General features: G+C 43.2%; 1 protein-coding gene across 1 annotated transcript in view; it reads right to left on the bottom strand.

Moving 5' to 3' along the window:
* Positions 1–12,851: 12,851 nt before the first annotated feature.
* The window catches only part of PFKL (phosphofructokinase, liver type), a 206,591-nt gene continuing 193,259 nt past the window's right edge, over positions 12,852–26,183 (bottom strand). The window contains exons 19-22 of the mRNA XM_082260714.1: positions 25,214–25,325; positions 22,491–22,590; positions 14,160–14,265; positions 12,852–13,385 (exon numbers count right to left, since the gene is read on the bottom strand). Coding sequence (XP_082116840.1) covers positions 13,238–13,385; positions 14,160–14,265; positions 22,491–22,590; positions 25,214–25,325 — 466 coding nt within the window. The 3' untranslated portion in view covers positions 12,852–13,237. The remainder of the gene's footprint in view (positions 13,386–14,159; positions 14,266–22,490; positions 22,591–25,213; positions 25,326–26,183) is intronic.

Genomic DNA, 26,183 nt, shown 5'->3' with positions numbered 1-26,183 from the left:
GGGCTTCGTCCCTACAAGTGAAGCCCGCAACAAAACAGTCAAGGCTCGGGACTTGGTCAGGCCCGCCACTTTGTGCGGGACGGGTCCTGGATCACTAGGTCTCGCCTTCACTCGGACGCCGCCTTCTCCGAGCTGAACTTCTGGCAACAGGTCCAACTCTCGCACTTTTTGCAGTCCCTACCGGCAGCGCCCCTGTTTGCCAGGCGTCTCACCTACTTTGAGGAACTTTGCTCCGTTCCGTCTCCTTTGCGTCACACTATCTCCCTCATGTACAGGACCCTGGTCACTCCTGAAGCGTCGTTCCGACCTCCCTATGTTGCTCGATGGGAGCGGGATCTGGGTCTATCCTTCACCGATCAGCAGGTGGAACGCCTACTGTTTTTCACGTACAAGACCTCCGTCTGCTCTCGCTACCAGGAGGTGGGGTACAAATGTCTGACTAGATGGCACTATACCCCGGTGCGGTTGAGTCGGATGTTCCCGACCAGCGTTGACACTTGCTGGAGGTGCGGTAAGGAGCGGGGGACGTACCTCCATATTTTCTGGTCATGTGAACGGGTGCAGCCATTCTGGGCATCGGTACGCCTCATTGCCCAAAAATTCACAGACCACTCTTTGACGCTAGACCCTGCACTTTTCCTGCTCCACCATCACGAGTTCCCGAGGGCGTCCTATCGGAAATCCATCTTGCCGCTATTATTCACGGCAGCGAAGAGTTGCATCCCCCCCCTTTGGAGGCAGACCCAGCCCCCGACTGTGGCCATGTGGCTTAATAAAGTCAAATGCATTAATGAAATGGAAGATCTGATGGCGACGGAGAGGGGAACCAGAGAGAAATTCACGAAACGCTGGTTCTATTGGCACGAATTTACTTTTTCAGGGGAATACCGTGACCTGCTGCTATGATGCTCTATGACTGTGGGTGCTGTTGAGCCGCACCGTCCTGCCCCCTCCTGCCCCCCCCTCCCCCCCCCCTGTCCCTCTCCCTTACCCCTCTTTTTCTCTCCCCTCTTATTCTCCTTCATCTTGCTGTCCCTCCTTTATCTCCTTTTTATCTTTCTTTCCTCTTTTTCCTGTCTGGTTTACTCTTGCAGGCATATTACTATGGTTGTTTGTTAAGATCCACGTCTTGCTCCCAGACAGACGTATTGGTGTCAATCCCCCCCTGCCCCTTGGAGATTCTTGGGAATCCGCCGGGGGGCGGCCCTCCGCGCGCCAGATGCCGGCCAAATGTTGGATGCCGGTGGTGGCGGGGGCCTGCCCCGCGGTGGCCCTGGGGCTCCTGACTACACTCTTGATGCCATATTTCTCACTGTGATGGGTTCTGGGGGGGTCGGAATGCTTGGGTTTGATTATCGGGGGATATCCGCCCCCATGTTACACTATGCTGTTATTCCATACTGTCTATGTCCACCAAGAGCTGTACATCTTACCGCTGCACTATCACTGCTTACTATGTCTAATCTGTTGGCTTGTTATATGCCTATTTTCCTTTTTTTTGTTTCAATAAACGAATTTATAAAAAAAAAAAACAGTCAAGGCTATCAATCTGATTCATGCTGCCCATGTTTGGAAAATCCCTATGTTGCACCTTTCAACAGATGCCAAAAAGGCATTTGATAGGGTGAACTGGACCTTTCTGATGGAGAATCTTAAACATATTGGGCTGGGTCAGCTAATGTTGACTGGATTCCTTATTCTCAACCTTCCGCCCAGGTGAATGGTCACCTCTCATCCTCCTTAGGGATAACTAACGGGACACGACAGGGGTGTCCCCTCTCTCCCCTCATATTTATTTTAACCCTTGAAAGCTTTCTGCAAATAATCAGGAACAATCAAGACATTACTGGCATACGGATAGCTCCAAAGGTCGCAGCATATGCCGATGATTTATGTTTTTTTTTTGTCCAACCCTCTCGTTGCCCTTCCAAATCTACTTTCTGAATTTAAGACCTATGAGAGCCTATCTTTTTTTCGGATTAATTACCAAAAGTCAGAGCCTTTGAACGTATCGTTAACAGCCTCCCAGATTGCCCTACTCAGGGCGGACTTCCCCTTTAAGTGGGCTACGTCCCATGTAAAATATTTGGGCATCTTTTTACTTAGCAAGGTGGAGGACGCATTTGCCCTTCATTTTCTACCTCTCTTGGCAACTATCAAAAAAGACCTTCTGTCGTGCCAAAAACTGGATTTTTGTCTTACCGTAAAATCCTTTTCTCTGATGTTCATGGATGAACACAGCTCCATATCTTCGTGACCGATGGGTTTATGCTGCTCTCTATGGGAGTAGGACTAGGCAGAAAAAAAAATGACCACGCCTATAGGGCAGTCCCAGGGGGTATACTCCCACTTCCTGCTATAGGACTTCAGTTTTGTAACAAGCAGTTTCAGAAGATTATAAAACCCAACTCAGTAGAGGGTCGGGTGCTGTGTCTGTCAATGAACATCAGAGAAAAGGATTGTACGGTAAGACAAAAATCCAGTTTTCTCCTCTTTCATGTATTGACAGACACAGCTCCATATCTTCTTGACCGATGGGACATCCCAAAGCAGTGTCAATATGAGGGGTGGGAATAACACAGCAAGAAAACACACTTCCCAAAGGCTAAACATAGCCAACCAGGCAAAACAGGGGCTCTATCAGGAACAACTGGAGCTCACCTGACAAAAATAACAAATACACCCTCAAAGAGGACTAAACCTCTCAAACAGCGGCCAGCAAAACCTTGCAGCCAAAAAAAGCATTTGCAGATGCCGACACATTCGCCTTATAAAATTTTGTGAAAGTGTGCACAGACGACCATGTGGCCGCCTTGCATACCTGCATCACTGAGGCCTGATAAAGGAAAGCCGAGGAGGCACTAAGCACCCTTGTAGTATGCACTTTAACAGGGAAAAGAGAATCCTGACCCTTAATGGAACAGGCCTGCACCATCGTCTGTCTGATCCATCTGGAAATGGTCACAGCAGACGTGGCCATTGCCTTACGGGGTCCATCCGTAAGGACAAACAGAGAATCCAATTTACGGAATGACTCAGTCGTCGCCAGGGACACCATGATTGCCCGAACAACATCCAAAGAATGTAAGGCAATCTCTTTAGGATGCTTAGTTTTAGGACACAGAGAATGCAACACAATGTTTTCATTTAAATTGAAACCAGAGACGACTTTAGGAAGGAATGACTGACCGGTATGAAGCACCATCTTGTCTCTGCGAACTGCCAGGTAAGGTGAATGACAGGACAACGTGGCCAGCTACAACACCCTGCCCATAGAAGTAAGAGCAACCAAGAAAGGTACCTTCGGTGTCAAAGTGAGCAGAGGAATCTCACTAATATTTTCAAAGGGCGGTTTCTGAAGAACTGACAGCACCAAATTGAGGTCCCACGGAGGCAACGGAGACCTTACAGGGGGAGCCAGGTGGCAGACCCCCTGAACAAAAGTTTGAACCAAGGAATTTGTGGCCAATGGGCTTTGAAAGAAAATTGCCAGGGCTGATATCTGGTCATTGATGGTACCCAAGGCCAAACGCTGATCTACACCTCTTTGGAGAAACTCCAAGACATGAGACACCCAGAAGGAATGGGGGGAAACCCCCTGAGACTCACACCAGGTAATGTACATCCTCCAGACTCGATAAATCTTCCTAGAAGTAGATTTTCTAGCTTTTAACAACGTAGGAATCACTGATTCAGACATCCCTCTATCCTTCAACACCTGGCTTTCAATAGCCAGGCCTTCAAAACCAGCGACTGTAAAGCAGGATGGAAGATCGGTCCTTGAGTTAACAGATCCTCTCCTAAAGAGAGTCTCCAAGGGACATCGGCGACCAGCAGTACTAGGTCTGCATACCAGGACCTGTGAGGCCAGCCCGGTGCCACTAGGATCCTCCACAGAAATCTTGGCAGAAGAGTCAGCGGAGGAAATGCGTACATTAGACGGTATTGGTTTCAAGTAGACACAAGAGCGTCTGTGGCATCCCGAGACATTGCTACGAACCTCTGCACCTTCTTGTTGAGACGATTGGCCAACAGGTCCACATTAGGAGTCGCCCACCTGAGGCACAGTTGATGAAACACCTCCTAGTGGAGAGACCATTCTCCCTGATCCAACGTCTGCTGACTGAGGTGATCAGCCTGCCAATTTTCCACCCCTGGAATATACACAGCAGAGATGGCTGGAACAAAGCGTTCTGCCGGTCTTAGAATTTTGGCTACTTCCCAGGCTGCTAAAGCACTTTTGGTACCCCCTTGATGACCGTGGCATTGTCCGATTGAATCCTCACCTGGCGCCCCTACAGACGATCCGTTCAATGAATTAGGCAAAGCCTGATCACCCAAATTTCCAGGATATCGATCAGCAGACTGGACTCCTCCCAAGTCCAAACCCCCTGAGCCAGATCCGTACCCAGATACCTTCCCATCCAGAGAGGCTGACATCGGTTGTGACCACCGTCCAGTACAGAGGAAGAAAGGATTTTCCCTGTTGAAGCACTGGAGAGCAAAGCCACCAGATCAGAGATCCCCTCATAATCCAGCTCAACAGGATCAGATTGTCTAGAGCCTGTGTATTCTTGTTCCATTTGACAAGGATCTCCTTCAGTAGAGACCTGATATGGAACTGAGCAAATAGAATTGCCTTGAAGGTGGAGACCATCAGGCCAAGCACTTGCATGCAAATCTGGAGGGATGATCACCTTTTAGACAACAGTTTTGCATCCTGCAATTTCTTGAGTTTCACCTCCAGAAGAAACACTTGGGCTAAGGTCGTGTCCAGGGTCAGGCCCAGATAGTCCAGTTTTGTGGAAATTCAGTTTCCATCCGAACTCTTGCAAGGTTTGCACCGAAATGTCTTTCAGAGATTCTGCTAGCAGAAGGAGATCGTCCAGGTACCCCAACACCACAATCCCCTTCTGCCTCAGTGAAGCCAACACCGGGGCCAACAGTTTTGTAAACACCTGAGGAGCTGAGGCAAGACCAAAGGGTAATGCCACAAATTGATAGTGCGCCTCGCCCACGGCAAAGCGATAAAAACGCTAATGCCCGACATATATTAGAATATGAAGGTAAGCATCCTTGATATCGAGATAGGCCAGGAAATCCCCTTGATGAAGGGATGCCACCACCGTGCAAATGGATTCCATTCTAAATTTCTGAACCCACATAAAGCAGGTCAAAGCCTTGAGATCCAGAATGGGATGGACCTTGCCTTCCTTCCTGGGAATAGTACACAGGTTTGAATAAAACCTCTAAAAATGTTCTGATTCAGGAACCGGTACAATAACCCCCTTTGAGAGCAGATCCTGTATTGCCCCAAGAAGACCTTGTAGACCATTGGTTAGCAAATCCTGTCCTCTCAGCAGCTAGAGGCATCACCCCAGTACCGTTTTTTTTAGAGCCGGCGGTCGGCTCGACCGATCGTTACCCCAGCGAGCGGGAGGGGACGCCCCCCCCTCCCGTGGCTCTGCCCGGGTCTCCCGATCCCTCCATAAAGAGTACCTGTCCCTGCCTATTGCTGTCACTAGGGATGTTTACACATTGCTTGTGACAGCAATAAAAGTGATCAGATTATTATTATTTTTTTTTAAAAAACCTGGGCTAAAATTAAAAGAAATATGAGCTTACGCATGAAAGAAAACTTATACAGAAGCCGCGCCCGCAAATTAAATCGCTGTTCAAACCACACCTGAGGTATCGCCGTGATCGCCAGAGCAAGAATTAAAAAAAAAAAAAGGACTACTCTAACTCTAAACTGGTAACCGTTAAACATTTTTAAAGCGTCGCCTATGGAGATTTTTATTGACCGTAGTTTGTCGCCATTCGGCGGGTGTGCACAATTTTAAACCGTAACATGTTGGGTATCTATTTACTCGACGTGACATCATCTTTCGCAATATACAAAAAAAATGGGCTAACTTTACGGTTTCGTTTTTTTTTTTTTTAAATGCAGCAAAATGTCATTTTTCCAAACAAATGGCTTTTGAAAGACAGCTGCACAAATACAGCGTGCAAAAAAAATATTGCAATGACCGCCATTTTATTCTCCAGAGTCTTGGCTAAAATAATATATATAATGTTTAGGGATTCTAGCAAAAAATACTGATTTTAATTTGTGACCAACATGTGTCAAAAATGGGCTCTGTCCTTAAGTGGTTAAACAGATGTCCAGCAAACAGTTGATTATAAAAGGGCGTTACTTAACCACTTAAGCCCCGGAAGATTTTACCCCCTTCCTGACCAGGGCCTATTTTGCGATTCGGCACTGCGTTACTTTAACAGACAATTGCGCGGTCGTGCGACGCTGTACCTAAACTAATTTGATGTCATTTTTTTCCCACAAACAGAGCTTTCTTTTGGTGGTATTTGATCACCTGTGCGATTTTTTGATCATGCGCTATAAACAAAAAAAGAGCGTCAATTTTGCAAAAATAATTTTTCACATTTTTTTATATGAAATTCCCCAAAAAAAATAATTTAAAAATCTAATTTTTTTAACATTTTAGGCCAATTTGTTTTATGTTACATAGGTTTGGTAAAAAAAAAAAAAAAAAAATTGCAAAAAGCGTATTTTGATTGGTTTGCGCAAAAGTTATTGCGTTTACTAAGGGAAAGCTTTTTGTCATTTTTGGGGTTACCAGTGACTACAGTAATCAGTGCTATACATATGCACTGTTACTGTAAAAATGACACTGGCAGGGGAGGAGTTAACTTTATTTGAGAAGGAGGGGTTAAGTGTGTCCCTAGGGGCGTGCTTCTAACTGTGATTGGATGTGGCTTGAGGTGTAAGAACAGAGATCAACGGTCCTACATAGCAGAACCGTATGATCTCCATTCTTACACAGGGGAGAATGACAGGCGGCTGTGTTTACATTACGCGCCTGCCTTTCTCCCGATGTAACGGACAATCGCGAGTGCCCGGCGGACATCGGGTGCGCCGGGCATACGTGGGGGGGGGGGGGGGACGTGAGTGAGCGGGAGCGCGCTCGCTTCCTAGAGCCTCACAGGCTAGCAAGGTAGACCTATGTTGCTTTGCCTGTGAGGGGCTGACTGCCGATGTAAATCGTCGTTAGGCAGTCGGCAAGTGGTTAAAGAAAACCCCTTCCCATTTCATGCTGCCAGCAATGACACCACATGGAAGAGAACTGTCACAAGGCCTGAGAAAGAAAAACATTTCTTAACACAAGAAAGGTGAAGGCTACAAGAAGAACAAAGCTTTACTTTTCAGTCAGAATACTGTAGCAAACGTGATACAAACCTTTAACAAAGATGGAACTGCAACCATTTCACAGAGATGTCCAGGCCCTCCACTGAAGTTAACACCTCGACAGGAGCGTCTTCTGATGAGAAGGGTTAAAGAAAATCGCCATGCAAATTCACTGTAGTTCGCTAAAGAAAGAGAAAGCCAAGCTGGGTGATTGCAGTATACGTCGTATTGAGTCACGGGAAACAGAGGAATGGCATTTTTAAGGGTGTCGTTCAAAAAGGAAGCCTTTCCAAAAGCCCATGCACAAAAAAGCCTGCCTAGAATTTGCCAGGGCCCATGCTGAAAAAGAAGACTGCTGGGTCTCTGTACTCTGGAGTGATGAGACCAAGATAAATGTTTTTGGAACTGAGGGCTTCAAAACTGTATGGCATCGCAAAGGTGAGGAGTACAAAGAAAAATGCATGGTGCCTACAGAGAAACATGGTGGTGGCAGTGTCATTCGGTGGGGTTGCAGGAGTGCTGCTGGTGTCGGGGAGTTGCATAACATTGAGGGTATCACAAAGTCACAGATTTTATGCTCTATATTGAAAGAGAAGACGCTACCGTCGGTCCGTGCCCTTGGATGTCAGGCACTTTCCCAACATGAACAATGATCCAAAACACACATCTAAGGCCAATGTAACATTTCTGAAGAAGAACAGAGTGAAAGTGATTCAGTGGCCAAGTACGTCTCCTGATCTGAGCCCAATCGAACACCGATGGGGAATTCTGAAGAGACAAATTGAGCATCACTCTCCATCCAGCATCCAGGCTTTAAAAGAGGTCATTCTTGAAGAATGGAAAAAGATAGATGTTGCAATGGGTCATTAACTTGTTCATTCCAAGTCTAGAAAACTTGGTGCTGTCATTACAAATCATGGAGGTCAACAAAATACTAGATGTAGTAGTTTTTGTTGTGGGGTGTGTTCATTTTCGCATTAACTAATTTGAGTAAATTTGAAGATTTTGAAACCTAAGTTATATTATTAACGACTTGCCTACAGTGCACTTTCACCCCCTTCCTGCCCAGGCCAATTTTTAGCTTTCAGCGCTCTCACACTTTGAATGACAATTGTGCAGTCATGCTACACTGTACCCATATGAAATTTTTATCATTTTTTTCACACAAATAGAGCTTTATTTTGGTGGTATTTAATCACCTCTGGGTTTATTTCTTAAAAAAAAAAAAAAAGAAAAAACATTTTGAAAGAAAAAAGTTTCTCATTTTCTGTGAGTAAATTTTGAAAATAAATAAATTCTCCTTCACTGATGTGCGCTGATGAGGCCGCACTGATGGGCACTGATGAGCAGCACCATCAGTGCCCATAGTGCTGCCAGTCAGTGCCCATCAGTGCCTAGATGAGCAGGCACTGATGGGCACCGATTGTGGGCACTGACGGTAGGCAGTAATTGGAACTTTATTTACATTTTGTGTAATTAGGGCACTGATGATCAGTGCCCTGATTACTTGTATTTGTCTCCCCTATGAGGAGGAGCCACTGATCGGCTCTCCTCGCCTCACACACTCACAGTGTGAGGCGAGGAGAGCGGAATAACAACACTTCCTCATTTACATGTGACCGGATGTGATTGGACACAGCCGATCACATGGGTTAAGAGTCATGTCATTGACTCTTTACCGAGATCGCGCTGTGTCCTAGCTACACCGCTCCGCCGTCATTTGAAGGTGGGCGAGTAGTATGTGGTTAATCTTACTTCCATGTAATGGGGCTAAACGAATGTTCTATAAAACCCAGTTTTTTAAAAATTTTTGAAATTGTTCTTGTGTTCATTGAGATATTGAATAAAATCTCACTTTTCAAAAGGGATGTACTCATTTATACAAATAAAACAGCGCAAAAACAGTGAAGTGTTAAAAACAGTGTGTATAATACATCTACATACACATAAATGTGTTTATATATTTATATATCCCCTGAAAAAAACTCAAAGCGTGAACAAATGGTGAAACAAAACCTCTTGTAGTATACTTCACTGTTTTTGCGCTGTGATATTTGTTTTATTTGAATATAGTCACATAGTGATGAACAGCAGCATCAGCCTTTTGAAGTGATAGAAGCATAGCGCAGGGAAGGACTATCATCCATTTATTTCCCTGTACTAATTTATGCTGAGCACTGTATATTCGATTTATATACACAAACGCATGTTTTGCTTTGCATTTCCATTTTAAACTGAAAGGGTTGTTTTACAAGGTAGAGGTTCACATATACTTTCAGGCAGCCCAATTTATGAATTGAATTATCTGCACTATTTTCTAGCCAATGCAGCAAACCCCCCAAAGGACAGCTTACATATATTCATTGTGTGGCAAAGAGGTGGTGTGCTTTCTCTGCTGCATAGGTCTGTTGGGGTACCATTTATAATGAATTGCACCAGTGCAATGTACATATACAGAGTGCTGCAATAACATGGGCCACATATGCAAAAGACTGAATCCAGCCTCATTGTCTTCGTTTATGTCTGAATTATACAAGTGGTACACACAGGCTAAAAAAACAGAAAAAAATTGAATGGTTTTAGATGTCAAGGTATTTTATTGAGTTCATTACTCAGCCTTGTACACCATACTGGTAATCATGGAGGCCTGTATCTGAATCATAATACATAGATGTTCAAAATTATATATTACATACATAACCCTTTCATATACATTTTATTTCATCTAATATGCATACACAGTATCTTTTTAAATCACACTGATAATATCAGCAAACTCAGGTGAACATGAAATACCGTATTTTCAACTAGTCTATTTCTTCAACCAATCACTTACATAGCGTGTCATTTAACAAATATACTATTAGGTAATTATGATTGAGAATGTTGATAGTGATGACTGATGTGCAAGTGTGGGTAAAGACATTGCTTGATTTCAAGCAGTCCTGTCATACAACAGTAAGGCCTTTTAATTACTACTACTAGTCCTTGTAAGCCCAAGGCTACAGTGACAAGTAAATCTATTTGTTGCTGAAGGGTTTTACAACTTGTTCGCAGTCATCTCATTAGCAGCACTGATGTCCATGTAGCCCTAACCTAAAGGCTGAAATGGAGTGTCGGTGTGATATCATACATAAATTTCCTTTAGAAAAATCAAGATTTATAATTGTGCCATAGGTTTAATCAAGTTATCTTCTGATATGGGCAGAGAGCTAGTAGTAGTGCACAATGGAAATATCAACAGCGCTATTAAAAGCCAGTAAACTGTTAAGTTTCTGATTAACCCAGAACATTTACAACATAATTCCACATATGTAATGGCTTCTCCATCGAAAAGGGTTTTGTAGGAGTACTACAACTTTCTAAACACACAAGTTGGTATAACACTGTTTTTCTTGCATTTATTTTGCATAGCCTGCACACTACTGCCCCCTCCACACTGACTAAGTACTGCAGAGTATGCAATTGTAAATGTCAATCCAGACAGAGTACCTTTCTAATGACAAAAAAAAAAATATCTCTTTATTACACATCTGAAGATAAGTCAAGAAGGGTATAAGGAAGGGGTTGAGTGCCAAAGCCTTATTGCTATGGTAAATCAATATTACGCAATACTGGGTTTATTGTGTAGTAGGGGTAGGGAAAAAAAAAATATTACAAACTCTGGACCAGAATAATGCAGATGTTTAGTGCTCCAGAAGTTTAATTATCAATATCAATCTGATGGTGAAGCAATTTACTTTCATGGGCATATACATATTCTAAAAAGAAAATATTTTTGAAATTGTATATATTCTAAAATGTGAAATCTCATATATATTTTAAAAATCCCCACCAACTTATGTTTAAACAACTAGTCCACCTAGAAAAGACTACAATATATTTTGTCAGCAATAGTTACTCCTTAAAAATCTGATTTGAAATTCAAAATACACCTTAAAGATAATGTTACCACAACATTTTAAATTCCTGATGTGTGTCTGTTGTACCATGTATGTATGTTAAAAGATATCCTGTTCTCTTTGCATTACTTCCTTTCTGTAAAATACCTGGTGAACATGCCAGTCCCCCCCCCCCCCCCCGCTTTGCTAAAGGATAGGTTCACCCAACCTGCAAAGCCTGACGGTACTTGTAAGCATTAATTCACAAGAAAGAAAATGAATGAATAATGTGACCGTGTGAGGGTGCTGCAGATGCTGGAACATGTTCCAAAAGTAAACCTATCTTTTAAGCAGACCATGTTAAAGTAGATCCATCCCAGTGTGGTCAGTTTTTCTGTCTGCCAGCACAGCCTGCCTGTCCTCCAATAGCCAAGACTGCTGTCCCCCCCCCCCCCTGTACAGCCATTCACTGGGTAGATCAGTGTGCTGCCATTTTTCCACCCCCCCACCTCTCTATATAAAAAAGATATTTTATATATATTATATACACACACACAAATGTTTTGCCTTTCATTTCCATTTTAAATTGAATAGGTTGTTTTACAAGGTAAGGGTACACATATACTGGATGATGGTCCATTATTAAAAACGGCAATATTACAGTATTAGGTAGGCAGAAAAAAAAAAAAATGTTCCAAGCACCAAGAATTGTTACTTAAATGTTGCTCCTCGGCTTTCAAACATTGCTCCTATTTTTTTAACAATCCCTTTTTAGAAAGAGGTTTTTAAAGTGGACCATACTGATCTATGAAAACCTTCTGTGCTTCTATATCTTAGATACAACTAATAACAGTAGCCAGCATCATATAAGAATACCTCAACAAAAGATGGACTGTGCCTGTTGGTGGGGTAGGCTTGGCAGAAACATAATAAGTTACCTTTGGTTAATGCTTTTTTTTTTTTTTTTTTTTTTTTGTTTATTCGCATGCACTTTGTGAAATAAGGTGCATTCAAGCTCTCTTGTTTGAGGAGAAGAAAATTTGTGGTGCAGAGTAAAGCAGATTAAGACAGAATTGTATACAGTGGATAAATTGCAAGTATAGATATATTGTACAGCCCTTTAATAGGGCCTACACTTAAACTAAAAAGCTGCTGCCAGTGTGCAAATCAGCATTGCTACACCAAGCCGTCATGGGTCTGTTAATTGTGCAGCCTGTTGGAGGCCTCGCTGACACTCACTCCACATACTGAGTCTGTATGCCTATAATGCTTGAGGTTTGCATTTCCAGAAGACATGAATAACAGGAGATTGGTGCACTGTTGCCTTGGGCAACCCATTGAAAGGGTCTCTCAGATAGTCTCAACCAAAGTATTTCATATACTATAATTCTGCTTTCATTTTCGGGGAACATCCTAGCGAAACAACCTCCTTTCCTACTTTTTAAGCTGATGTAACAAACATCAGAGATCATGTTGATCGTCAGGTTTCAATATTCTTGTGGAGACTAAAGCAAAAGAAGCGCACACACTGAAAAATAAAGAGAAGGAGTGTGTCCTCTCTAAACAGCCATAAACACAGTTTTCTTTTACTGTAATATGTCCTAATGTGGTTAAACAAAAGTATTGTAGACTGAAATGTGTTATCAAAAAACGAAGACAAAGTAATATTGCATTTTAATGAGGGGTTACTTTTAACTACCCAACATGGTCGTGACGATTCCCTACACTGCACTAATGTGAATTTACAGCTGTTCCTTTTATTTATTACCAGTAAAACAATCAATACCTTTCTAAATTAAAATATCTGTAACCTAAATTATACCTTTGTCAAAATATAAAATTAGTTTTTTACTGGTCAAATGGTTGATCCATTTTACTAAATATTTTCACAAGGTTACAGAGATCTGAAGAAATGTTTTATAGAAGCATTGCAATTAGCAGCTAAAAGGCCAGAGATAACTTATCGTTTGCAAAGGAAACAATTTGTTATGAATATGGATGAAGTATACAGAACACTGCACCCTGGCACACTTTCTTCATCATTTATCAAATTATGGTAGTCCAATGTTATAGAAATACTTGTTTTATTTTATGATGAATTGTTAAAATGTCTATTTGCTTAGGGTGAACAGAAAACCATATCCCTGGTGCATTAAAAGCCCTTTTCTATGCTTAGAGTCCTCCGCGTAACATGTTCAATCTTTCCTGAAACATATTCTGTTAAGCTGATTTGGTAGTTAGCCAGCATCTTCAGCAGCAGGCGCAACTTCAACCACCACTGTTCCTTTGGCATTCTGTGTCTGGAAGATAAAAATAAAGTGAACTTAACTGTGTACACGCTAATTAAAAGCACAAACTTTACACTATTGTGTTCTAACAGTGATGTATAAAGCCTAGAAAACCTATAGAAACTAGATTTCAATTTATTGCATTCAGAAAGAAGGGAACATCCCTCTAAATGAGGGGTTTTCAAACTATGGCCTTCCAGTTGTTCAGGAACTACAATACCCATGATGCCTAGTAATGTCTGTGAATGTCAGAGTTTTACAATGCCTCATGGGATGCGTAGTTCTGCAACAGCTGGAGGGCCGTTGTTTGAAGAACCCTGCTCCAAATGATTGAGCTCAAGGATTTCTAGTAAAGGCTACAGATCACAAAGAGATTGTAGACAATTGTATGCTTCAGCATTGGCCCTCTCTCACTACCACTATGAGTGATTACAGGAGGTGATATCAAGGTAAAATCAGGTACTTATGATAGTCGCATTCAAAAGTACAATTAATGACTTCCTTTATAAATGCATAACTGCAATAAATTGTGTATTTAAGTCTGCCAGGAGTTCGGTTTTAAAAATATTAGCCGACATTAAAATTAGGTTTGGGGACCTCATTAAAAGTCCTAATGCAATACCAATGATAAACTTAATCAAAAATATTTCTCTAAACTTTTCTAATTACAATTTTTTTCTCTAGCTTGGTCCTAATGGTGAAACTGTTACACTTTGTTATAGTTTGAATCACACTGGGTATTGGTGAATAGAGAAGGAGAGATATTTTAAATCAATATATACTTACTCAAAGTCAGTAACTTTTTTTAATTCGCATACAGATGTGAAGGCTACAACTTTCTTATTGAGACCAATTACACAAGCAGTATCCGGGGAATTAGCAAATACTCGACCTTGAAAAGATAAAATAATTAAAATAGGATGGGATATTTGTGCTGCGGCTAACAGTTTTACAAACATATTACAAAAGGCTGCTGCAGAAAATCTGGGCGTTCCCTTGGCGCTTATTTGGCCTGCAAGGGCTCTGACAGCTAGAATAAATATAAAAAGGGTTAAAAAGTGCTGCAACATAGGTTTAACCCTTTTTGTCATTGTACAATGTTATGTCTAGTTGTGGTGCTTGCAGCTGTTCAACGTAAAGGTCTATAGCACAGTATATCATTTGATATTAGAATAAATATAGTCCCCATATTACGGAGGGGGCAGATGCGAAGGAAGAGGATGACACTAATAAGAGTCAGATTGTCCTGATGGTGGTGATACACTGGAAAGAGCTGCATCGGGAGTTCTCAGGATTTGCATGTGCATTGCTGAAAGGAAGCGTGAATCTCTGCTCTCAGCCATCAAGGACAAGTGTTGTGAACAAAAGTGAAGCGTAGAAGATCAAATAAACAAGGTGTGATTCCTTCTTCGTTTTATCAATACTTGGGAGAATGCTGAGAGTTGGGGGTAAATGTAATGAGCTGAGAGATCGCGGACAAAGGTGAGGCATGTCAGAAGCATGGTGTTCTAGTTGTAATGTAATGTGTACTACTTCCTGCGTACTTGGTTCTCCTAAGTAGTTTGGATAGCCAACTGTTGGTGGCATATGCGCTCACGGTAGGCTGGAAAAATGACTCAAGTTTGCTGTTCACTAACTCTTTATTTTAAAATGCAAAATCTGTACCAAGCTTTGTCATTGCAATTTTGTATCGTGACGGTTAACCTAACCTGTTCGTTAAAGATTACTGAAGAAAAAACAGACTTGAGAGGCTACCCAAGGCAAAAATCAAAGTTTGTGTTCAGAAAAAAATGGATTTTTGTAAAATCTTACCGTAAAATCCTTTTCTCTTAAGCTCATTGACAGACGCAGTCCTCTTGATTAATATCAAATTGGGTTATACTGCCCTCTACAGGAGTAGGACACTAGGCAGAAGGAAAACGTTCTGTCCACACCTTAGGGGCAGTCCCAGAGGGTATATCCTCTCTCTCTCTGCTACAGGATGTTATGTCACAAAGCAGTGTCAGAGAATTTAACCCAACCCAACTCAAAAGTAGAGGGGCAGGTACTGCGTCTGTCAATGAGCTTAAGAGAAAAGGATTTTACGGTAAGATTTTACAAAAATCCATTTTTCTCTGTCGCTCATTGACAGACGCAGTCCTCTTGATTAATATCAAATTGGGACGTCCCAAAGCAGTGCCACAAATGAGGGGTGGGATAACAAAAATCAAAATTTAAATCCACACGGCCCAACCGGTGCCGACTAGAAGTCTTAAAGGCTCATCAAACCAAAGGATGAGACTCAACTGAAAACCCAACAGAAAAAAACCCTTGAGGTAGACCAATGGTCTCCTCAAATTGCGGCCTGCAAAACCTTGCGGCCAAAAGAGGCATCCGCTGATGCCAACACATCAACTTTATAAAATTTTGTAAAGGTATGAACCGACGACAAGGTAGCCGCCTTGCAAACCTGGACCACTGACGCCTGATGGCGGAAGGCCCAGGAAGCACTAAGCGAACGAGTGGAGTGCGCCTTAACAGGGAACGGAGGATTCCGACCCTTAATAGAATAAGCCTGTACCACCGTCTGTCTGATCCATCTGGAGATAGTCGCGGCAGACGCAGGCAACCCCTTTCTAGGGCCATCCGTGATCACAAAAAGTGAATCCGTTTTACGAAACGAGTCTGTAGTTTCCAAGTATACCCTGATTGCCCGAACCACATCCAAGGAATGTAACGCAAACTCCCGAGGATGACTGGGCTTAGGACACAAGGAAGGTAGCACAATATCTTCATTCAGATGAAACTCTGAAACCACCTTAGGAAGGAAGGATGGATTCGGACGAAGAACCACCTTATCACTATGAACCACCAGATATGGGGAACGACAGGATAATGCGGCCAGTTCTGACACCCTGCGTGCAGAAGTAATGGCCACCAAGAAGGCCACCTTCTGGGATAACGTAAGCAAGGGAATCTCCCTAATATTTTAAAAGGGAGGCTTCTGAAGAACCGACAACACCAAATTAAGATCCCAGGGCGGTAAGGGTGCGCGCACTGTCGGAGCCAGGTGCCGCACCCCCTGGATGAAATTCCGAACCAAGGAATGGGTAGCCAAAGGTTTCTGAAAGAAGATTGCCAACGCTGAAACCTGACCCTTGACAGTACTCAAGGCCAGCTTCTGCTCAACCCCCTGTTGCAGAAAAGCCAAGATTCGGGTCACCGAATAGACACGTGGAGGAAATCCAAGGGATTCACACCACGCAATATAAGACTTCCATGTGCGATGATGGACTTTTCTGGAAGTCGCTTTCCTTGCTTTAATTAAAGTAGGAATAACTGAAGTTGACAATCCGTTGTCCTTCAGCACCTGGGTCTCAATAGCTAGGCCGTTAAAGCCAGCGATTGTAAAGCAGGATGGAAGATCGGTCCCTGAGACCGCAGATCCTCCCTGAGAGGAAGTCTCCAAGGAGCGTCCGCGACCAGCCTGACCAAGTCGGCATACCAGGGTCGACGAGGCCAGTCCGGAGCTACCAGGATAACTGGAATTCCCTTCACCTCTATCCTGCGAAGAAGTTTTGGCAGCAACTTGAGAGGAGGTAAGGCATACAGTAGCTGATACTGTCCCCACGGGGCGACCAGCGCATCTGCTGCGTCCGCTCGAGGATCTCGGGAGCGGGCTACAAACCTCCGCACCTTCCTGTTGAGCTGAGCTGCCAACAGATCCACCTCCAGGGTGCCCCAATGAAGGCACAGCTGGTGAAATACCTCTGGATGAAGAGGCCATTCCCCTTGATCCAGAATCTGACGGGTGAGATAATCTGCCTGCCGATTTTCCACCCCCGGAGTGACTACCGCGGAGAGAGCCGGAACAAACCGTTCCGCCCAACGAAGAATGCTGGCCACTTAAATGGCCGCCAGGACACTCTAGGTGCCCCCTTGGTGATTGACATAAGCCACGGCCGTGGCATTGTCCGGCTGGATCCGAACCGGGCTGCCCTGGAGCTGCTCGGTCCAGAAAATCAGACAAAGTCTGATCGCTTTCAGTTCCAATACATTTATCGGTAACCTGGATTCTATCGGAAGAAATGACTTCCCCTGGCTGAGCATCAGAGACCGAAGCCACCAGACCAGAGACTCCCTGGTCCGCTCGCTCAACCGGATCCGATTGTCCAGAGAATCGGGATTCCGATTCCATTTGAAAAGAATCTCCTTTTGGAGAATTCGGGTATGAGACTGGGCTTACGGTACTGCCTCTAAGAAGGCCACCATCAGTCCCAGGATCCTCATGCAAGTCCGAAGGGAAGGCCAGTTGACAGACAGCAACATCCGAATCGTTCACTGAATCTTACGGAGCTTCTCCGTAAGGAGACACACCCTTGCCAAGGATGTCTCCAAAGTTAGGCCCAGATAGTTCAATCTCCTGGTGGGAACTAGGAATGATCTTTGGGAAAAGTGAAGAAAACGCTGATGTCCTGTGAAGCTGTCTCTGGACGCCAGGAAATCCCCGATGCAGGGGGGCCACCCCTGTTCAGATGGACTCCATCTTGAATTCTTGTACCCGGACAAAATGATTGAGTGCTCTTAAGTCCAGAATTGGACGCACCTTGCCCTCCTTTCAGGGTATTGTGAATAGGTTCGAATAGAACCCCTGAAAACGTTCTGCTCAAGGAACGGGAACTACCACTCCTTGTTGCATCAAGTCCATTACTGCCCCCCGCAAAGCTTTTAAGCGATCCGGGGATAGTCGAATGTTGTAAGGGAAGAATCGCACCGGTAGAAGTGATCGAAACTCGATCTTGTATCCCGACCGTATGACCTCGCGAACCCCTTTGTCCGGGATTCTGGAAAGCCATGGATCCGGAAACCGGTGAAGACGTCCCCCCACCCCAGAGATGGGTGGGGGCGCACCTTCAGGCTGTATTGGCCTTATCTTCAAGTTTGGCTGAGCCGGACTTTTGTTTACCCGACCAGCGCCCTTTGAAACCCCCTGAAGGGGCTTTGGAGGGCTTCCCCTTATCGCCCGCCCCAGCGGAATGAACAAACTTTTTATGAGCGGAAAAGGAAGGTCCTCGCCTGTTACGAGGTCCTTTACCCTTAGCAGTCTGTGGCAAAAAAGTGCTCTTGCCCCCAGTGAGATTCTTTATAATCTCATCCAAGGTGGCCCCAAACAGGCGATCCCCTAGAAAAGGGAGATTAGCCAAGGCTTTTTTGGAACCTTAATCCGCCGACCAGCACTTTAACCACAACACGCGTCTGAGGACCACTGCTGAAACCGATGCACGCCCTAACAAGGGAGTGGAGTCCAGGGCGGCGTCACAGATGAACTGTAGCCCTTGTATAATCTGCTCCAACAAATCTGATACTGCCGGGGGGGATACTTCTCCCCTTTAGGTCACGGCGTAACAATTTGGTCCATTCTGTCAATGTTTGTGAAACTAAACCAATGGCAATCACTGGCCTAAAGGTTGACCCTATCAGGGAAAAAATGGAGCGGGATTCCGCTTCCACTTTTCGATCCACCGGATCCCTAAAGGACGGAGCGTCCTCCAACGGGATAACAGTGGCTTTATTTAGTCTGGAAATCGGTGAGTCCACCACTGGTGGTACCATCCATTTTTTAAAGAGGGATTCCTCAAATGGATAGCGCCTAGCAATGCGTTTGGAAATAGCAGGGGTTCGTTTCGGACTACCCCATTCTTCTTTAATTCGATTACCAAAACATTTGGGCAAGGGAAAAACCTGCGCCATTTTGGTAGGCTTGCTAGTACCAAAAGGAATTTCAGTGTCAGCTACCTCTGCCGGTGTAACCTCAAGACTTAAGGTTTCCCGGACAGACATAACTAGTGCATCCACCAACGCTTCTTCTTGCGCTATGGCGGAGGCAGAAACGTCCTCCTCACTGTCTGAGGAGACCGTACCCGAGACAGCAGCCCCAGGGACCTGCAGCGACAAGCTCAGAATCCGTATCTGAAGTGTCAGATGAAATAGGGGTAGGCGGGGGTCGCTTTCTTGCCCCCCGTCCCTGACAGACCACCTCCACCCGGGATACCAAAGACTCCAAAACTGCTGATAATGCATCAATCATAAGTGGGGCACTGGAGGGTCCTGCGGCCACCTCGAGGGGATCAGGTGGAGATACATGTGTTGCAGGGTCCATGATTAATCCAAGACACTTGCCAGCAAACAAAAAAAAAATTGCAAAGAAAAAAGCTTTTTTTTTTGTAATCCCCCAGCGCAACAGCGCCCCTCAGTGTTACCTGCTTCGGACCCCACAGAGAGAGAGAGAGACCCCAAGGGTTCACCACCAGATGCACAGAAGCTTCTACCAAACTGCTCTCAGCGCTGTCCCTTACAGACAGGAAGTCTTTTGGATCGTTTTCCCGGGTAAAGGAGGCGGCTCCGCCCCTTTACACGCCTTCCGGCGCTTCCCCTGCTACTCCTCGAGGTAGCTGGTCATCTCCAAAATGGCCGCCCCCATGCCGGAGACACGAGGCTACGCCAAGATGGCGGCCCCACGCGACCCGCGGGAGGATGGCGGCGGCCTCTGTGGAAAGATGGCAGCGGCCTGCTACATCGTGCGGCCTGCGGAAGGCAGGCATCGGCCTGTGCGGCCTGCGGGAGGTGTGCGGCGGCGGATGGAGGTAGTCCAGGCAACTGCAACCTTATGTATAAGGTAGGATCATATCACCCTCTTACATGGCCATCCTAACAGTAATGCCAGCCACTGACTTCAGTCATGGTCCCTTTACAGTGCTCACTCATACAGTGACTTCCGATAGTCAGCTCCCAAACCAAGCCTCCTGGTTCTTATTCACCAAATCACACTCAAGAGGGAGATCTGTGACACATGCTATAGGATAGAGGAGGGACCCAAGGATCAAAAGGGTCCGACCATCCACAGGGGGGCCCGTGTCTATTCCCAAAACCCGACAGGGGGAACATACTACTTACCATACCGGAACCGGCGGGCACCCCCTCCTAACATTGGGCTGACATTAATAAGAAAAATGAAACAAAATGCAAAACACATAAAAAAACGCAACACTTGCGTTTCAGGTGCGACTCCATTGAAGTGTATTATACGCAAAACACAATCTGCTGCGGGGAAAAAAGTCCCCGACCCTTTCCAAAAATGTACTGGATAAAAAAAAATGCATAGATGTGAATGTGTACCATAGGAAACCATGTTTCCAAATGGACTGTGGTGTGTTTCTGCAAAATGGAAAACTCACAGAAAAGTGCATAGGTGTGAACGTAGGGTCAATGTGTGTGCCCCTCCTTACTAAACACTTACGTTACACCACACTCGATCCAGCACTGTTCCTGCAAGAGGCCCCAATCTGCTCTCTTCATTTTCTAGCATTACTGACAAAAGCGGGAGGCATTGGCTCCCGCTGCTGTCAGTCAAAAACTGTGAGAAGGGAGTGGGGGGCCGTTTCCAAGCCATGCCGTGTTTGTCTATGGATACACACAACCAGGCTTGAGAGCCGACCCAGAGGAGTGCCTCCATAGCAAGGGGCTTGCTATGGGGGCACTCAGGGAGGAGGAGCAGCAGAAAGCACTGATGGGGGACCCAGAAGAGGAGAAACAGTATCTCTACTGCGCTCAAGTGGTATGTAGGAAGGTGAATGTTCTGAATGGTCTTTTTAGCACAGATATGGTGGTCTTGCTGCCCCCCCAGACCAAGGGTATCCAAAAACACTGTAAGAAAACAACAAGAGAAGGGCCCACCGACCTTGTGCATTACCACTAAAAAGTTTATTAAAATCCAAATGGGTAGCATACATTATACTCACAAACACAGAATGTGTACATGCATGTAGGAAATGGGAACCACTCGCCTCCCGAACACTTGCTGGATAGCGTGATGGCCTCCACAAGTCGAGTGCCGATTTTGGCTCTGAGGAAGAGGGTTTCCCCTCGAAACGCGTAAGCCAAACCAGGTCTTTGCGGAGGCCATCACGCTATCCAGCAGTAGAGAAGTGTTCTGGAGGCGAGTAGTTCCCATTTACTACATGCATGTACACATCCTATGTTTGTGAGTATAATATACGCTACCCATTTCGATTTCAATAAACTTTTTAGTGGTAATGCACAAAGTCGGTGCGCACTTCTCTTGTATTTTCACCCAGAAGAGGAGGTCTGGGCTGCTTTTTGCAATAGCATTGCACAGTGCAGGTAAGTATACAACATTCATCATTTTAATTTTAAAAACTCTAGCTTTACAAATCACTTTAAAGTAAATAAGGAAGAGATCACAGCATTCATTTTTTTCCCCAGGTTTTTGGATGAGAGTCTATTCCCTGATAAACTCAGTAACCATGGTAAATATTGCCAGGAACGTTCAAGTTGCCCTCTTAAATGAGCCAGTTGAAAATATTTCTAGGCATGCTCAAACACTGATCCATTTTAAATTTTGGCGGCTAAGATAGAGATTGCCAGAGCCAGAAAAAGTGAGGAGGTGGACCTGTCCCTATTGAAGAGTAAACTTGTATGAATTGATGTTTGAAAGGATTTGGAATCCCAAGAATGGAATCTGAACAGAGGTGAAAATATGGATAGACAGTAGTGGACCTCCAGACAGACACCCCCCGCTTCCTCTTGTATTTTAATCCTCAGCCTTTAATTTGAATTCCGCTTTTCTTTTTATGTGATTCTTTTCATCTTTTATTTGCCTAACACTTAAGAACCCCGTTTTCATAACATATTGTTTTATGGTTACATATGCTAACTTCTTACAAGTTCATTCCCCCTTCATTTTCTATTCAAAAGGGTTTTAGGTGATGCCATATACATGTCCTTTTTCTAAACCTAGCTTAAATCCCTTGATTGCTGAACCTACTACCTACTCATTATATATTGTATGCTAATGCATCAATGAGCACACTCTTGGGTATTTTGTACCTACCCCTTTTTTTGTTCTTTTATTTCTCTGTAATGCCATGCACTACTACTACTACTACGATTACATGTACTACTGCTGTATTTCTTTTTCTTTGGAAAAAAAAAAAAATCAATAAAAATGATTAAAATAGAAATAAAATATGGGGAACAATATCTGGCGGTTATGAGAATAGCAAATTTCTGGTAAAATAATATTCATAGTGACCGCTTTGATCCTGGAGTTCCCCCTACCTCTGCGATAAGACTCTCTCAGTTTTTCAGAAATCCATAGTACAGCCTTGACTCCTAGTTTTGTTCCATAATTGCGATCAAAAGGGGTAGGAGAACCACCCTAAGTAATAAAAAGGTAAACACCACTATTTACATTACATTCTTACACATATAAAACAACATTTTTTCCTAAAGTATCATAATAAACTATAAATCAAAGCATGCAAAAAAGAAAAATTACAGTTGTAATTTTTCCAAGCTTTTTCTCTAGCTAAACACAGAAGACCAGGTGGACGCCTTGAAAAACTGAAGCAGATGCTGGATGCTGAAAACCCAGGGAAACACTAACTGAACTGGTGGAGTTGGCTTTGACAGAGAAAAGTAGATACCCACATTAATTCAACTTTGGGATCCTTGGTTATCAGTAGAGATGGGCCAAACACCCCCCGGTTTGCAGCAGAACTCCCGAACAGGGGAAAAGTTCCAACCCGAATGGCAACCCCCCCCCCCCCTTAGTCTATAGGAACCGAACAGGAAAAAAAAAAAAATCAAAAGTGCCCATTTTGAAGGCTTACGTGAAAGCAATTGGCCATAAAAGGGATATGGGGATCTGGGTACTGCCCTGTGGGACATATATCAATGCAAAATGTTTTTAATTAGAATCGTTTTTTCAGGAGTGATTTTAATGATGCTTAAAGTGCAACAATAAAAATGAATAATTCCTTTAAATATAGTGCCTGAGGGGTCCCCTTAGTCTGCCTGTAAAGTGACGCATCTGTAGCATATATAGAACCTGCTGCAGCATAAATGACAATTCTAAAGAAAATCACATTTAAAAATGACTCGCGGTTGCAATTGCCATTACTCGGCTATTAAAACATTTAAGAAAAGCACGGCATGGGCCCATCCCCCACTGGTATAGATTTTAGGGGGAACCCTACACCAAAATAATAATAATAAAAAAAAAAAGCAAAGGGTTGTTTGGCTCCTGGACTGCAGTGCCTAAACATAGGAGCAGAGAAAGTTTGGCATTTGTTCAAGGTAAGAAAAACCTTGAACTGAGCTATGTTCATGGATAAAATGACTGTAAAGACCAATTGATTCCCCGCCAATTACAAACAGGGGCGCTTCTTCAATGTGAGGAGGGACTTGGGAGGAATTGGGGGTCCAGGACTTAGGCATCCAAGGCAAAGCCTATAACCAAGTTCTGCCATGAGAGAAATGAAAGGAACTTTTCTTAGTCTCTGGAGTAGAGTTTCTCTGAAGGAGTTTTTGGTTTCTTTTTTCTGGGGTAACTATTAGCCATGGCAGGTTGCAACATGGAACCTGTGATGAGGAATAAGGCATTAGAAAGGGGTTCTAGCCTTTTATTCAACATAAACATGGGGATGTCCATAAACATGGGGATGTCCTAAACAGGGACAGTTAAGAGTCCTGCTAAGACAAGAAATGGCCCGCTCTGCTCCATGGATAGTCCATTTTTTTCAAGAACTTCTCCTTCACATGGTATTGCTGAGCAGAACATAATTGAGGACAAAAAGGACACACCAGGCTCCCACAGTAAAGGGCAAAAACCTTGACTGCACTGGTATTACCTGCAGCCCCTACAATTAGGACACTATGGGCAAGATGACAGGATTCAGGGGACATGCCTCATCCAGCTAAACTCTTAAGTCTTCAGGGACAGCACTTCACCAGAAGGGTGAACCACAGCCCAGCAGCTAACACAAAGGATATCTAGGAGAGTGCCTAACACATTGGGCATATTACAGGCTGGTTCTGCTTATTCCTCACAGCGGAGTCCTGGTACAGCCACCAAGGCTTTGCAGATGATCAGTTGTAAAATGAGCCCTAGTGGCTCTGCAACAACTGGAGAATCTTGCTTGAAGTAAAAAAAAAAAAAAAAAAGGTCTTAATTTCAGAGAACAGAGACATCTGTTCTCCTAGGAATACTAGCAAATAACATGGAATGGTAGGAGAGTGAGGGGTTATAGTGAGTTATCTATATAGATTTCTATGCTAGTGTTCTCTAGTAATGTCAGCAACATAACTAAATGTACCTGAATACTTCAAACCAAATGTACCAGAATATTTCATCCTGTAACCTTTAATGGACAATTTGAAAATAGCCATTTGTGGTAGCAAAGATTAAGATTACTGTAATTAGGTTTCACACTGAAAATTTTGCAGACTATTGTTGTAAAAACTACCAATAAAATAAGTGTATCAAGAGGGAAATACTTTAGGTTCACATCTAATTGTGCCCATTGTTTGATGCATTTTTAACATCCACTTTAGCTCGTCAAAACATGTTTTCATTATCCAAAACTGTGTGTTTATGCGTTAATACGAGTTGGCTGGCAATGCCATAGATTTCTATAGGCTTCATAGTGCATAAAAAAGCACAGAAAATACAAACTTGCTTTAATTTTTCAAAATGCAGTGTATAGATTTGAACTGCCTTATTGTGTAACATAACTCGTCTGTGAAAACATTTTATAGCGGTCAATGCTAAAAACACAATACAATAAACTATAGCATTTTAAAAAAATCAGTAAATGTAGTACTTTTACTGTGGCTTGCCCTTTCCTAATCCAGCCCATTAAAATGGTGTCCATGAATAGAAATGTATACAAAACATTTGCATTTTCTAACTGTAGTATACATGACATCAGAAGTAATGTAGCATGCATTGATAAAGGAAATTTTTGAAGCAACAGGTTTTTTAATAAAAAAATAAATACCTGCTGAAGGTGCCCAAGCACATTTGTTCGACAGTCAAAAATACCTTTTCCTTCAGATGAATAGAGATTATACAGAAATTCTGTGGTGTAGTAGTCGTGACATTTTTCATTCCTAAAAAGAAACAAGGTTTTATTTTTGCAATACATATTCATCCTTCCTCTGTGTCATTTTTATGTTAGCTTGAGGATGTAGAAAAAAAAAAAAAAAAAGAAAACATGGCGTTTCGTTTTTTTTCCAGACAAATGTAGAGATTCAAAGGTCACCGGAGGTACCTTAGAACCCCTCCCTGTAATACTATTTGCTGTGTGAATACGAATCGTAATGGTTTAAGATGACTATTTTTGTCTATATAAAATATATATGTGTAAATTATGATGGTGTAAATATTGTACCTGTCAAAGGACTGACAAAAAAAGGCAAAGGAAAAGGTACATCTAATTGTTAACATTTAACTCTCACTGCAAACGTGGTGGCAGTGGTATTGTGTTTATGCACAGAAATATATACGACAGTACTGTACAAACTGTTCACCAAGGCAAAAGGACAATTTACAGATTAGGCTGGAAAAGAATAATAGTATCTGCAATAGAGTGAAACACAACTTGCTTGAAATAGAATGAAAAAGGAGTAAATTCAATACTTTGAGCACAAAAAAAAAAAAAACAAAACAAAAAAAAAAAAATATCAGAAAACAAAACAGCGGAAATATCAATATCAACTAAAAGAAAAATATAGAAGTACAAGTAAAGCAAGTTTCATGTGCATGACAGCAATTGTACTAATCAAAAAAAAAAAAAAAAAAAGAATTTGGGCTATTTATCTTAACAATTACATTTAAAATAAGTGGAAAACACATCACCCAAACTGAAAGAGATTTGAAGGTGAATGTTTTTGTCCCTTTGTACTGTTTGTTTTATCAACTTATTTGTAATGATGTAAGATAAATGTACTGTGTATTATATTGAAAAT

This window comes from Pelophylax lessonae (assembly GCF_965119305.1).
Source record: "Pelophylax lessonae genome assembly, chromosome: 6".
Lineage (NCBI taxonomy): Eukaryota > Metazoa > Chordata > Amphibia > Anura > Ranidae > Pelophylax > Pelophylax lessonae.
The sequence above is the reverse complement of the archived record's forward strand: the minus strand, read 5'-3'. Positions and strand labels throughout refer to the sequence as shown.